The following is a 14,446-nucleotide window of genomic DNA, read 5'->3' as shown; positions in this document are numbered from 1 at the left end:
ATGGTAGCACAGAGGGTCTACATTCTATACTCCTTCCTCTTTAAATCCCTTCCTCATATATGGCAGTTCCTCATTCTGACACATTCTTATCCTGAAGACTTTCGTTCAGGGCCGGTGACAAGGATACAGACTGGACATACTACAGCCATGGCCAAAAGTTTTGAGAATGACACAAGTATTGGTCTTCACAAAGTTTGCTGCTTCAGTATTTTTAGTCCTTTTTGTCAGATGTTACTATGGTATACTGAAGTAACATTACAATGGCTTTTATTGACAATTACATGAAGTTTATGCTCAATATTTGCAGTGTTGACCCCTCTTTTTCACCTCTGCAATTTGCCCTGGCATGCTGTCACTCAACTTCTGGGCCACATACTGACTGATGGACGCCCATTCTTGCCTAATCAATGCTTGGAGTTTGTCAGAATTTGTGGGTTTTTATTTGTACACCCGCCTCTTGAGGATTGACCACAAGTTCTCAATGGGATTAAGGTCCGGGGAGTGTCCTTGCCATGGATCCAAAATTTCGATGTTTTGTTCCCCGGGCCACTTAGTTATCACTTTAGCCTTATGGCAAGGTGCTCCATCATGCTGGAAAAGGCATTATTCATCACCAAACTGTTCTTGGATGGTTGGGAGAAGTTGCTCTTGGAGGATGTTTTGGTACCATTCTTTATTCATGGCTGTGTTCTTAGGCAAAATTGTGAGTGAGCCCACTCCCTTGGCTGAGAAGCCACCCCACACATGAATGGTCTAAGGATGCTTTACTGTTGGCATGACACAGGACTGATGCTAGCGCTTTCCTTCTATGGACAGCGTTTTTCCAGATGCCCCAAACAATCTGAAAAGGGATTCATTAGAGAAAATAACTTTACCCCAGTCCTCAGCAGTCCAATCCCTGTACCTTTTGCAGAATATCAGTCTGTCCCTGATGTTTTTCCTTGAGAGAAGTGGCTTCTTTGCTGCCCTTCTTGACACCAGGCCATCCTCCAACAGTCTTCGTCCTGTGTCATGCCAACAGTAAAGCATTCTGAGACCATTCATGTGTGGGGTTGCTTCTCAGGGAAGGGAGTGGGATCACTCACAGTTTTGCCTAAGAACATAGCCATGAATAAAGAATGGTACCAAAACAATCCTCTAAGAGCAACTTCTCCCAACCATCCAAGAACAGTTTGGTAACGAACAACGCCATTTCCAGCATGATGGAGCACCTTACCATAAGGCTAAAGTGATAACTAAGTGACTCGGGGAACAAAACATCAAAAGCACTGATTAGGCAAGAATGGGCGGCCAGCAGTCAGTATGTGGCCCAGAAGTTGATTGACAGCATGCCAGAGCGAATTGCAGAGGTCTTGAAAAAGAAGGGTCAACACTGCAAATATTGATTCTTTGCATAAACTTCATGTAATTGTCAATAAAAGCCTTTGACACTTATGAAATGCTTGTAATGTTACTTCAGTATGCCATAGTAACATCTGATAAAAAGGTCTAAAAACACTGACGCAGCAAACTTTGTGAAAACCAATACTTGTGTCATTCTCAAAACTTTTGGCCATGGCTGTACTGTCCATAGAAAATAACCATATATTAATATTCCATTAAAATTATTATTGAACAGCCATTAATATAATTAATAATTTGAGTTGCCCACAAGGCACCAAATATTTAACAGAGGAAACACCTTGAAGCTACAGACATAGCTCAGTTTCTAATGGAAATTTGAATTGTGTTTCATGGAGGAACAGGCCATGTACCAGAGGTGCAACGTTCTAGCAAAGCAATCTCAGAGTGCCGCTGTTGCGTCGCCATTCATTAGAATGTCATTCTTCACTAATGTTTGGTTGGCGTAGGACTTGGACCACAGGGGTCAATCCAACTACTCACAAATGTATTGCAGGTGCAAAAGACGCACTTTAAGCCAGCCTGAATTTGCTCAAAACTCCACCCTTTGTGGCTAATTGGATTGACCCCTTTAAGATGAAACAAGCAAAGCTCTGAAAAATTACTGAGCAATGTGCTCTGAACGTAGCAGTATGGGCTCCTGGCAATCCGATCACTGTAATCTGCAGCATCTGCACTGCGTGAGGGTCCAGGAGGACACAAGCTGCTCCATACATGTAAAGTGTGGATGAGTACTGTAGACAGGTTTCCCGGCATTGAGGGTGCAGTGAGGAATCAGTAAGACACAAGCTGCTGTATAGGAGCAGAGTGTGGATGAGTCCTGCAGACAGGTCTCCCAGTGCTGAGGGTGCAGTGAGGAATCAGTAAGACACAAGCTGCTGTAGAGGAGCAGAGTGTGGATACGTCCTGTAGACAGGTCTCCCAGTGCTGAGGGTGCAGTGAGGGATCAGTGAGACACAAGCTGCTGTATAGGAGCAGAGTGTGGATGAGTCCTGTAGACAGGTCTCCCAGTGCTGAGGCTGCAGTGAGGGATCAGTGAGACACAAGCTGCTGTAGAGGAGCAGAGTGTGGATGAGTCCTGTAGACAGGTCTCCCAGTGCTGAGAGTGCAGTGAGGGATCAGTGAGACACAAGCTGCTGTATAGGAGCAGAGTGTGGATGAGTCCTGTAGACAGGTCTCCCAGTGCTGAAGGTGCAGTGAGGGATCAGTGAGACACAAGCTGCTGTATAGGAGCAGAGTGTGGATGAGTCCTGTAGACAGGTCTCCCAGTGCTGAGGGTACAGTGAGGGATCAGTGAGACACAAGCTGCTGTATAGGAGCAGAGTGTGGATGAGTCCTGTAGACAGGTCTCCCAGTGCTGAGGGTGCAGTGAGGGATCAGTAAGACACAAGCTGCTGTATAGGAGCAGAGTGTGGATGAGTCCTGTAGACAGGTCTCCCAGTGCTGAGAGTGCAGTGAGGAATCAGTGAGACACAAGCTGCTGTATAGGAGCAGAGTGTGGATGAGTCCTTTAGACAGGTCTCCCAGTGCTGAGGGTGCAGTGAGGGATCAGTGAGACACAAGCTGCTGTATAGGAGCAGAGTGTGGATACGTCCTGTAGACAGGTCTCCCAGTGCTGAGGGTGCAGTGAGGGATCAGTGAGACACAAGCTGCTGTATAGGAACAGAGTGTGGATGAGTCCTGTAGACAGGTCTCCCAGTGCTGAGGGTGCAGTGAGGAATCAGTAAGACACAAGCTACTGTATAGGAGCAGAGTGTGGATGAGTCCTGTAGACAGGTCTCCCAGTGCTGAGGGTGCAGTGAGGAATCAGTAAGACACAAGCTGCTGTATAGGAGCAGAGTGTGGATGAGTCCTGTAGACAGGTCTCCCAGTGCTGAGAGTGCAGTGAGGGATCAGTGAGACACAAGCTGCTGTATAGGAGCAGAGTGTGGATGAGTCCTGTAGACAGGTCTCCCAGTGCTGAAGGTGCAGTGAGGGATCAGTGAGACACAAGCTGCTGTATAGGAGCAGAGTGTGGATGAGTCTTGTAGACAGGTCTCCCAGTGCTGAGGGTGCAGTGAGGAATCAGTAAGACACAAGTGGCTGTATAGGAGCAGAGTGTGGATGAGTCCTGTAGACAGGTCTCCCAGTGCTGAGGGTGCAGTGAGGGATCAGTGAGACACAAGCTGCTGTATAGGAGCAGAGTGTGGATGAGTCCTGTAGACAGGTCTCCCAGTGCTGAGGGTGCAGTGAGGAATCAGTGAGACACAAGCTGCTGTATAGGAGCAGAGTGTGGATGAGTCCTGTAGACATGTCTCCCAGTGCTGAGGGTGCAGTGAGGGATCAGTGAGACACAAGCTGCTGTATAGGAGCAGAGTGTGGATGAGTCCTGTAGACAGGTCTCCCAGTGCTGAGGGCGCAGTGAGGGATCAGTGAGACACAAGCTGCTGTATAGGAGCAGAGTGTGGATGAGTCCTGTAGACAGGTCTCCCAGTGCTGAGGGCGCAGTGAGGAATCGGTGAGACACAAGCTGTTGTATAGGAGCAGAGTGTGGATGAGTCCTGTAGACAGGTCTCCCAGTGCTGAGGGTGCAGTGAGGAATCAGTGAGACACAAGCTGCTGTATAGGAGCAGAGTGTGGATGAGTCCTGTAGACAGGTCTCCCAGTGCTGAGGGTGCAGTGAGGGATCAGTGAGACACAAGCTGCTGTATAGGAGCAGAGTGTGGATGAGTCTTGTAGACAGGTCTCCCAGTGCTGAGGGTGCAGTGAGGAATCAGTAAGACACAAGCTGCTGTATAGGAGCAGAGTGTGGATGAGTCCTGTAGACAGGTCTCCCAGTGCTGAGGGTTCAGTGAGGGATCAGTGAGACACAAGCTGCTGTATAGGAGCAGAGTGTGGATGAGTCCTGTAGACAGGTCTCCCAGTGCTGAGGGTGCAGTGAGGGATCAGTGAGACACAAGCTGCTGTATAGGAGCAGAGTGTGGATGAGTCCTGTAGACATGTCTCCCAGTGCTGAGGGTGCAGTGAGGAATCAGTAAGACACAAGCTGCTGTATAGGAGCAGAGTGTGGATGAGTCCTGTAGACAGGTCTCCCAGTGCTGAAGGTGCAGTGAGGGATCAGTGAGACACAAGCTGCTGTATAGGAACAGAGTGTGGATGAGTCTTGTAGACAGGTCTCCCAGTGCTGAGGGTGCAGTGAGGAATCAGTAAGACACAAGTGGCTGTATAGGAGCAGAGTGTGGATGAGTCTTGTAGACAGGTCTTCCAGTGCTGAGGGTGCAGTGAGGAATCAGTGAGACACAAGCTGCTGTATAGGAGCAGAGTGTGGATGAGTCCTGTAGACAGGTCTCCCAGTGCTGAGGGTGCAGTGAGGAATCAGTGAGACACAAGCTGTTGTATAGGAGCAGAGTGTGGATGAGTCCTGTAGACAGGTCTCCCAGTGCTGAGGGTGCAGTGAGGGATCAGTGAGACACAAGCTGCTGTATAGGAGCAGAGTGTGGATGAGTCCTGTAGACATGTCTCCCAGTGCTGAGGGTGCAGTGAGGGATCAGTGAGACACAAGCTGCTGTATAGGAGCAGAGTGTGGATGAGTCCTGTAGACAAGTCTCCCAGTGCTGAGGGTGCAGTGAGGAATCAGTGAGCAGCTGCAATCGCTCATAGGCCCTGATTCAGCGCCGGACGCTCTGAAAGAGCGCTCGCTCTGAATCTGGGCGTTTTTCTTTTTTTGGTGAGGCCTCCTGGCCGCTCGCATAGCTGTGGGTGACCACCCACAGCTATTGTGAGCGGCCAGGATGATGGTCGTGATGGTCAAGACTGTCGCGACCATCGGACTTGCGACGAGACCCTTGTGGTAGGGTCTCGTGGCTGCAAGCCCCAGAGAGCTTCCTGCTCTAATAGAGCCGGAAGCTCTCCCACTGACATCACTGCTGATGTCAGTGGGGCCGCCCACAAATGGCAGGCGTTCGCTTGGGAACACCTCCATTTGTGAAGCCACTCCCCTGCCACGCCTACAAAACGGGGCGAGCTGTCAATCAATATCGACAGCTGCCCCTTTTGTAGTGAGCCACGGAGCAAGTGCTTTTTGCGCTCGCTCCGAGGCTCGCATGCGCACTGGGCCACCATCGACCCGCTTGCGAGCGGGTCTGAATCAGGCCCATAGATCACAATTGCAAAAAATATATGCGAATGACTCACCCGCCGTCCAGTGCATACAGACGCCCACTGACACATCTCACATCTGCAGCTCATGCACAAAACCGGAAACAATGGATGCAAATCAGGCAACCATCAGCGTTCTGAGTAATGGCCTGTCTGTTTGAACACCGTTGTTGGGCGTGCATAAATTAGCCACTGCCATTGCACACACAGCATGAGAGCTCTCTGCGTGCGAGGAGACTCGCAGTGTCTGCGGCCGGTCAGACCTGCTGTAATGCTTCGTGACGGGTAGATGTGCGTCGATGGTACCGATGTTTATGCAGAAGAGCGACAGTGGACGAATGTGAGAGAGCAGCAGTGGGCGTATGTATGCCGCCTCAGCTTTGGCGAGCATTAGCATATTTTAGCAGCTGTCTTCTGTGCGAATTCGCAGCTGCGATCCGTACTGAATCAGGCCATTCAGACATTCAGAATTACCACACCAAAATGTCAACATGGTCTGAATGTCGACATTCTGAGAGTTGATATAATGACTACATAGCGCCTGGAGCTCAGCTCCTCTTTCCTCCTAGTCTCTGTGACCACTTAGTAATGCTGAGGAAAGCAATGTATCCATCTCTCCCATCTCATACTACTGGTTACTGTGTAATGAATAGATAATAAATACCTGGAGGTTTTTGTAGTGTACTCGGCTCCTACAGTGAGTTGTTTTCGCTGCTTCTTCGCTGGTGTAAAAGAGGCCACAGAGTTTGCAGTAGAAGCCAGTTCTCGGCACCACAAATTCCACACCTTTATAACGGCATCACAATCTCATTAGGAAGAGTAAGTACACAACTAATATATGCAGTTTATTATGAGTTCATATTCTGGTAACCTATTGTATCTACCACTATCTTTCAATTGTGATTTCAAATTCTCAAACGACTTAATTACGCAGAGAGTAACTGTCTTAAGCTGGGTACACACTGGGTGATATACAGACCTGTCTACATACATCTATCAGAATCAGTATGATTTATCGCCTGACCCATGCCCGGCAGTTGGAATCCCGACAGCGGCATCTCGGCAGAGGAGGAAATCCCGATCGTCCAAGGTAAGTACTCTCTAACCTAATTCTACCCCCTAACCCTAACCCTCCCTTAGTGGTGCCTAACGCTAACCTCCCCCCGGAGGTGCCTAACGCTAACCCCCCCTTCCCCTAGCCTGAACCTAACCTCCCAGGAGGGTGCCTAACCCTAAGTCCCCCCCGGGAACCCTAAACCTAACCCTTTCCCCCCCAGCAGCTATCCGCGCCCGGCGTCCCTTCGATCGGGATGCTGGGCGCCGGTCTCCCGGCGTCGGTAAAATGACAGGCGTCTAGATTTAGACACCTGTCATTTAACCCTCACCGGGATTAAGCAGTCGGGAAGCCGGCTGTCGTGATTAGGTCCGCCAGCTTCCCGACTGCATACCCATCTATCCTCCATGCACTACAAGTCACTCTACACTTAGGACCTCATTCAGAGCCGCTCTGAATGAGGGCGGCCACTTTTAAGCCGGCCTCCTGGCCGCTGGCTTTTGCGAGCGGCCAGGTGATGGTCGCGACCATCGGGCTTGCGACGAGACCCTTGTGGTAGGGTCTCGTCTGCCGCAAGCCCCAGTGAGCTTTCAGCTCTAATACAGCTGGAAAGCTCACTACTGACATCACTGGTGATGTCAGTAGGGCCGCCCACAAACGGCAGGCGTACCTTCAGGAACGCCTCAGTTTGTCCAGCCACCCCCCCACCCCGCCTACAAAACGGAGCGAGCTGTCGATCAACATCGACAGTCGCCCCGTTTGTAGCGAGCCCCGGAGCGAGTGAATTTCTCACTCGCTACGGGGCTTGTGCACGCCGCACGTGCGCAATGTACAACCATCAACCCACTCGCGAGTGCATAGCGCTTGCGAGCGGGTCTGAATGAGACCCTTAACGCGTCAGCTCCATGTGACTCGGTAGGGCCAATCGTCTTTTTACCTTCAAATGAGTCTTATTCGCACAGTGATGCGAATAGAAAGCAGCTTCTGCTGATTATAATGATATGCGGCATGCTTATATTCTGAGTGCGTCTGCGGGTGTATCTGCATGTGTAATGCTACGCTTTTAGTGTCAGCGGCTGTAACCCTGTAACGTAGCGTTTCGTATGCAGATACACCCGTAGACACACACAGAACATAGACATGCCGAATATCATTCTAACCGCAGAAGCTGCCTGTGCTAACTATTCGCATCGCTGTGCGAATAAGACATATTTGAAGGTAAAAAGTCACGCGAAAAAACGCTCGGCGCTACCAATTCACGCCATGGCATGGCACGATTAGTAAGGCTGTTTAGCGCAGGAGGCGAGATGTAAGAGGACAGATCTGTATAGATTGAAAGGCCGATATATTGAGAGCGGAATGGTGGGTGTGTATCCCCAGTATGTCTACATCGCATCTGCTCTGCGGCACAGCAAATGGGCGATATATATCGGTGCATCTTGTTGTGTGTACGGGCGGTCTGCTGAGAGCCCGTACATTTGCTGCAGGGACCGCCAGTGATTGACATCTCAGCTGGGTGGAAAAATTCAAATGCCCGTCCAGTTGTGATGTCAGCGCCGACACGTCGAGCGTCCGGTTGGTAAGTTTGTATAGCTTACAGATGCGCCCAAGTTCATTATGGCTGATCGCGCCACAAACATGCGCACACCTCGCGCTATGCGCCACGAAATGCTACGGCGCATCCCCGATCGCAGGAGTGTATCTCCATTAAGTCCTATGGAGACGCGAATGACCGTCTACAATCGCGGGAGTGCGTCTCTCATTCATTCCCATGGAGACGCAAATGTGCGTCTCTGATCGTGGGAGTCCATCTCGCCCCACACATGGCGCAACTCGCTGCGCTACAGGCAAGTATGTAGCTGGGCCTATCTTTACCTCATCAGCTGATCTGCCATGGCGGCTCGGCAGAGAGATCTGCCTGGTGCGTACCCAGCTTTAGTGCAGAGTCCGCTAGAAACATACTGAAGTATTGTGGAATGGCTCAATCACAGTGCACTCACTTCTTATATACATTACAGTGTTCTCCCCAGAAAATTTTTCCAGCCAGGTGGCATCAAGAAGTAGCCCAGTGGGGCCATCGCAATAATAAAATGTTTTAAACCCTGACCTCATAATGATTTGAAATAACATTTTATATATTAATTCTCCTCTTCTTATTAGAGGCCCAGTCGTCTGATTATGAAAAAGCTGCAAAGTCTGTAGGATCTGGCCCTTTTATACAGCTCCCAGATACTGCGCCCACTTGAAGGCTTCCAAAGTGCCGGATGGTGCACCCACAAAAAACAGCCTGGGGAGAACACTGCATTAATTCCTTATTTAGCATATAACATAACGAGGTTCCATACTCACCGAGAGGGATGCTTAGCTCAGTAAATACATCATCATGCTCCCATGAAGGTGACAAATGTATGTCCTTTGGTTCTAATTCAGGCACTTCAGGTTTCACTTCTGATGACAGAGAAGTTTTTTTAAATCAGACATCAGGTACAGTTGTACAGCTTTTATACCTAAATTCTGGGTCTGAACGTTGTCCAGCTCTTCCGGCGTGGAAGTGGACATTTTGGAGATGACGTTATCTCCAAGCGCCACTGAAACCGCCGGGATGCGGCGCGATCCAAATCATCGTGACCTGGATAGCGGCGTTTACACTTCAGGGTTTCACGGGTTATTCCCTTGTTAAACCCTGCAAGATACCTGGGTTGGATGGCCGGGTCACTCGACCTGGAAATCCAACCCTGTCCCCTTTTACACCAAGGAGCTACCCGGGTTATCCCTGCAATACCTCGGGTTTTAACTCTGGTGTAAAAGGGGCATAAGTCTATATAAGCATCTCCCCCCTGTTTATTTATTACCCAGCCCACCAGGATCATTATCTATGGTCCTGGATGTCCTAAGGCAGTGGTTGTCAGTCCAGTACTCAAGTACCCCCTACAGGTCATGTTTTCTGTATGTCTTTAATCACACACAAGTGAGTTGAAGTACTTTGCTGAGTCAGTAATTATCCTATTGTCTGTGTAACACCTGGTGTCTATCTAGACTTTACATATAAATGACAAGGGAAGGGGGGAATAGGGGGATATAGTTTGAGCACAGGATATAATATATTGGATATAATTAGTCAAAAGAATAATGAAAATCCACAATTATAAATATCAAACCCTAGTATAGGTGTCAAGCAAAAATATTGTAAAGTGTGGAGGTGCTCCCCATGAGAGTATAGATAAACGTAGTATGGGGGAGAAGAAGAAAACTCTCTTGTTGGGGGCACTTGAATGTAAAGGTTATAATAAGAATAATATATAAAAAATAACTTTTATTAGATATATTTTAAAATACCAAAAACAAGTCTGAGCCTGTTACTTATTGGCATTACTGTTGGAATAACAGCTATAAATTATCACAAGCAGAACACGAACATACATAGAACATAAGACAACATATAATACAATACTTATCACAATTATGTGAAGCTAAGTGAAATATTACAAATAGGTCTATAATTCTCTGTCTCATACAATATTAATATTGTATGGTTATTATCACATTCTTTTCTAGAAGATTTCCTTGTATGCTTCTGCCGTAATTCTGATTAGCCATTGTGCTATGACGACATTATGAGGTCATTGAACTAGTAAATGTTTTATATAGGTCTCAATATTGTATGAGACAGAGAATTATAGACCTATTTGTAATATTTCACTTAGCTTCACACAATTGTGATAAGTATTGTATTATATGTTGTCTTATGTTCTATGTATGTTCGTGTTCTGCTTGTGATAATTTATAGCTGTTATTCCAACAGTAATGCCAATAAGTAACAGGCTCAGACTTGTTTTTGGTATTTTAAAATATATCTAATAAAAGTTATTTTTTATATATTATTCTTATTATAACCTTTACATTCGAGTGCCCCCAACAAGAGAGTTTTCTTCTTCTCCCCCATACTACGTCTATCTAGACTTTATCAACCTTTTAACGTTCTATCTTTTATACCACACCCGTTTGAGGACTCAAGTTGAAAACCACTGTCCTAAAGTGATCCCAACAGAGAATAGCTATTCAAATGCACCCTAATAGAGGTAAAATATATACCAGCAATCAGATAGCTGGACTGGATTAACGGGGAGGATCTCAGAGAGAGAGGAATAATACTGGGACACAGCTGCTGTCTTCAGTCCATCAATGATGAGAACCTCAGTGCATGGTCATCACATGTGCCTAATACAGAGGACTCGTGTTTACATGCCCAGAAGAGCATTACACACATAATTCCCATGATATGAGCTAAACATAGAACGTAAATGATTTAAAACAATATCTGTCATTTACCTGGAGGGGAAATGCAGTCACTATACAAATATGACCATGGGCTTCATTCATTTAAAATCAAGATATTTGTCACAAAGACTTCGTCACATTGTAAATACCATATAAAACCCTTCTAAATGGGATACATTGTGGTGTAACGTACCAGAAATGGAGATCTCTCGCTCCCTTTTATTACGCCTATCCTCTTTTACGTGCACCTCCATCATTATCACATTCCGGTCTGGCGGCGAGTCCGTGCTCTTGTGCAGCTCTGCGGCAGTCTTCTCCAGGTCCGTGATGTCGCCCACACTCTCTCTGGCATTTTCCTTCCCTCGGAGCCTATTAGGGCTTTCGGCACTTCTTTCCAGTTGATCGCCCTTCTCCACGGAATCCGCATTTACATGGGGCACGTTGGCAACTGGGTCGCAGCAGCTGCTCCCAGGGCTTGCACTCTCTCTGAGCGACGCGCAGCTCATCGCTACCGAGGAACACTCACTCCTGGATCTCTGACTATATCGGCTTAGTAAGTCTACGGCGTTTATCCCATGTGCACACATCTGAATGCAGTTCTCGTTGTCCTTTGCTACCACCGGAACAATTTCTTCTAGCTCAGTAATGTCTGGTTCTACAATTAGATCTTCTTCTCCCACCTCATCCACAGTAACAAGTTCCTCCATGTTTGCTGGGTACCAACTGTCGCCTTCCAGCTCACTTCCGCTCTCCCAGTCCTGCTCCTGTGAAGGTGAAAAACCACGTTATTGTACTCCGATTGGTAAATATAGTATAAAAAAACAGGGGTGTTAATAAAGCTTTGGATTTTTTACATAGAGTATACCAGACCCTAACGTGCCCCAATACTGATGACCTGTAAGTACCAGTCAGCTAAGAACTCGTAAATAAAAGACAAGCCATGTACTTCTGTTTACAGCACATTGGTAGCATCATTAGTACATATGCTAATAAATAATGTCAAAGCTCCTCCGCAATCTGTGTCGGTGTAGTCAGATGTACAAACAAATCCTGAGAACGCCAGGCAATAGTCAACATTTACGCAATGTGTCTTTGATATGACTCACTAATGACGGGAGTGAACAGTTCTCAAATCCAATATCACAAAGACACTTGTAGTTAGTGAAATTGTGTGTGACTGTGGTGTATGAGGTGGTGAGTTCAAGTCCCCTGCATGGCACCTGAGTAATGTGTGTTTTAAATACAATCAGGCTTCCCCAGCTCCCCCTACCGTGGCCATTTGCCCAGTGATTCGCGCATGCGCAGTAGATATGTCCCGGGAACACGACGGGGACGCCATGTTTCCGGAGACCTGCACATGCGCAGTAGACTCTGGCACAATACCAAAGTCTACTGTGGCGCCGGAGAGGAAGGGGCCCGATCGGAGCCTGCACACGAGCCCCTTCCTCTTTTAAAGTGCCTCTGTCTACAGTATCTATCTACCTGTCTATCTATCCCACTCATATCTATCTATCTATCTATCTATCTATCTATCTAACATCTATCTATCTATCTATCTATCTATCTATCTATCTATCCCACTCATATCTATCTATCTATCTATCTATCTATCTATCTATCTATCTATCTATCTATCTCATATCTATCTGTCTGTCTATCTATCTCATAACTATCTATCTATCTCATATCTATCTATGACAAGTGGTGTCATTGGCGTTTAACTCGTTATTCAGTATTTTTGTGCTGTATGAAAACACAACTAAAAGAATGCCACATAGGGCTCTATTTAGTACAATCCGCATATTGAATGCGGATTGTAGTGTGATATTACCGAGTGAATTCGCATTGCGAATTGAGGCAATATCACAGGGATTTACTATAAATCCCTTGCAGGGACAGAGCTTGCGATAAAGCTCTGTCCCTGCGGATCCCATCCGCACTCTAGTCGCGGTATTTTCGGAAAAAATCCCGCGACTAAGAGCCCGCGCATGCGCCGACCCACCATCGCTGCTACCCCCCCCGACGCTAAGCCCCGCCCCCCGCGATCGCGGACCCCCGCGACCCCCCCCCCTCCCTTCATTGCACTTACCTGCAGCCTCCTGGCCTCCGGTGATCTTCTCCGGGCTTCCCGATCAGGTGATCTTCATACTGCACTGGGGCCCGATCACCTGATGACCGGGCAGCAGTGCACTGTGGGAGACCAGCTGACCGGAGGGGAGCCATCACCGGAGGCCCGATCACCGGTCCCTGGATTCAGGTAAGTAAAAAAAAAGGTTTCAATTTTTTTTTTCTTTTTTTTATAGTAATCAGCTTGCGGTCTGCTTAGACCACACAGCTGATTACTGGTACCGGCTCCCGCCTCTGCTCTCCCCGTTAGAGCAGAGTGGGAGCCCGGTAACCAGGGGAGACCCTGGATAACGCCACCTCCAGGTGGCGTTATTATCACAGGGCTTCCCCCAGTATTTTTTTACAATTTATTTTTAGTAACTTTGGTCGGATCACATTTCCCATTACAATTATGGGAAATGCGATCTGCTTTACTAAAAATAAGTGATACCTAGGGGTTGGAGTAGAATTTTACTAATTCTGCTCCAATTGCCCTGTAATAACTACAGGTGAAACTAAAATAATGTGAAAAGGGTGTGAAAACACCCTTTTTCACTTTATTTTAGTAAAAATAATGTTAATAAATAGAGCCCACAGATAGGTAAATAAAAATAGCCACCTATAGCAGGAAAACGCTGTGAGGTTTGTTTGCACTATACGGCAGGGACATTTTTGCTGGTACCATTTTGTCAATTAATCCCGATGGTAATTCTAAAGCTGCGTATCCACTACGTGACTAATGAACGACTGTACGATTACGACATCATACTGTGCCGTGGTTATTGTGCCCACGATGTGCCGTTCAGTGCAGGCACCCTCCCTCGTCCCCGAACATGCACAACGTGTCGATACCGGCAGGTTGGGCAGTATGTTCAGGTGATGACAGGTGCCAACAACGGTAGCGCGCATCGCTGGTCACTGGCGGCATATTCACTGCACGATTAATGAACGATAGCGATGTGGTAATCCTTCAATCGTCCATTTATATCGTGTAGTGGATATGCGTCCTAAGGCATCCAGCGTTTTGATGTCTGTTTTAAAAATAAAAGACCTCTGTATTTGTCTATTAATGAGGTGTGTAGCTGGAGCATGGAGACTGACACTAACATCATGTTACACCATCCAACACATTGTTGGCACAAGGAGAAAGTGCACATGGTGTACAGCAGTGATACTAAAGGTGTCTTGTACAGTGCACAGATTGGCACCAAAAAGTCCCCAATACAGATGTCTTTGGACTATTGCAAACTTGGTGGGTCATTCAGACCCGTTCGCGAGCAAAGGACGCTCGCAAACGGGTCGATGTTGCCCCACTGCGCATGCGCACGACAGAGGGAGCTCCGTCGTGCGCATGCGCGAGACCCGAATAGCGACGGGCTCTCCGTCGCTCCGGGTCTCGCACCAAAGGGGGCCTGCTGTCGATGTTGATTGACAGCACGCCCCCTTTGGTGGGCATGCCGGGGGCGTGAC

The 14,446-nt window shown here is 47.6% G+C and overlaps 1 protein-coding gene across 1 annotated transcript in view; it reads right to left on the bottom strand.

Annotated features, from left to right (window-relative positions):
- RBM20 (RNA binding motif protein 20) overlaps positions 1 to 14,446 on the bottom strand; it is a 337,949-nt gene that overhangs the window by 18,496 nt on the left and 305,007 nt on the right. Inside the window, exons 11-13 of the mRNA XM_088464803.1 lie at positions 11,064 to 11,634; positions 8,942 to 9,040; positions 6,203 to 6,324 (exon numbers count right to left, since the gene is read on the bottom strand). Of these exons, the coding sequence (XP_088320929.1) occupies positions 6,203 to 6,324; positions 8,942 to 9,040; positions 11,064 to 11,634 (792 nt within the window). The remainder of the gene's footprint in view (positions 1 to 6,202; positions 6,325 to 8,941; positions 9,041 to 11,063; positions 11,635 to 14,446) is intronic.

This window comes from Taudactylus pleione, unplaced genomic scaffold, assembly GCF_031769625.1.
Source record: "Taudactylus pleione unplaced genomic scaffold, aTauple2 ptg000008l, whole genome shotgun sequence".
NCBI lineage: Eukaryota > Metazoa > Chordata > Amphibia > Anura > Myobatrachidae > Taudactylus > Taudactylus pleione.
Note: the sequence above shows the minus strand (reverse complement) of the source record. Positions and strands in the feature narration are given on the sequence as shown.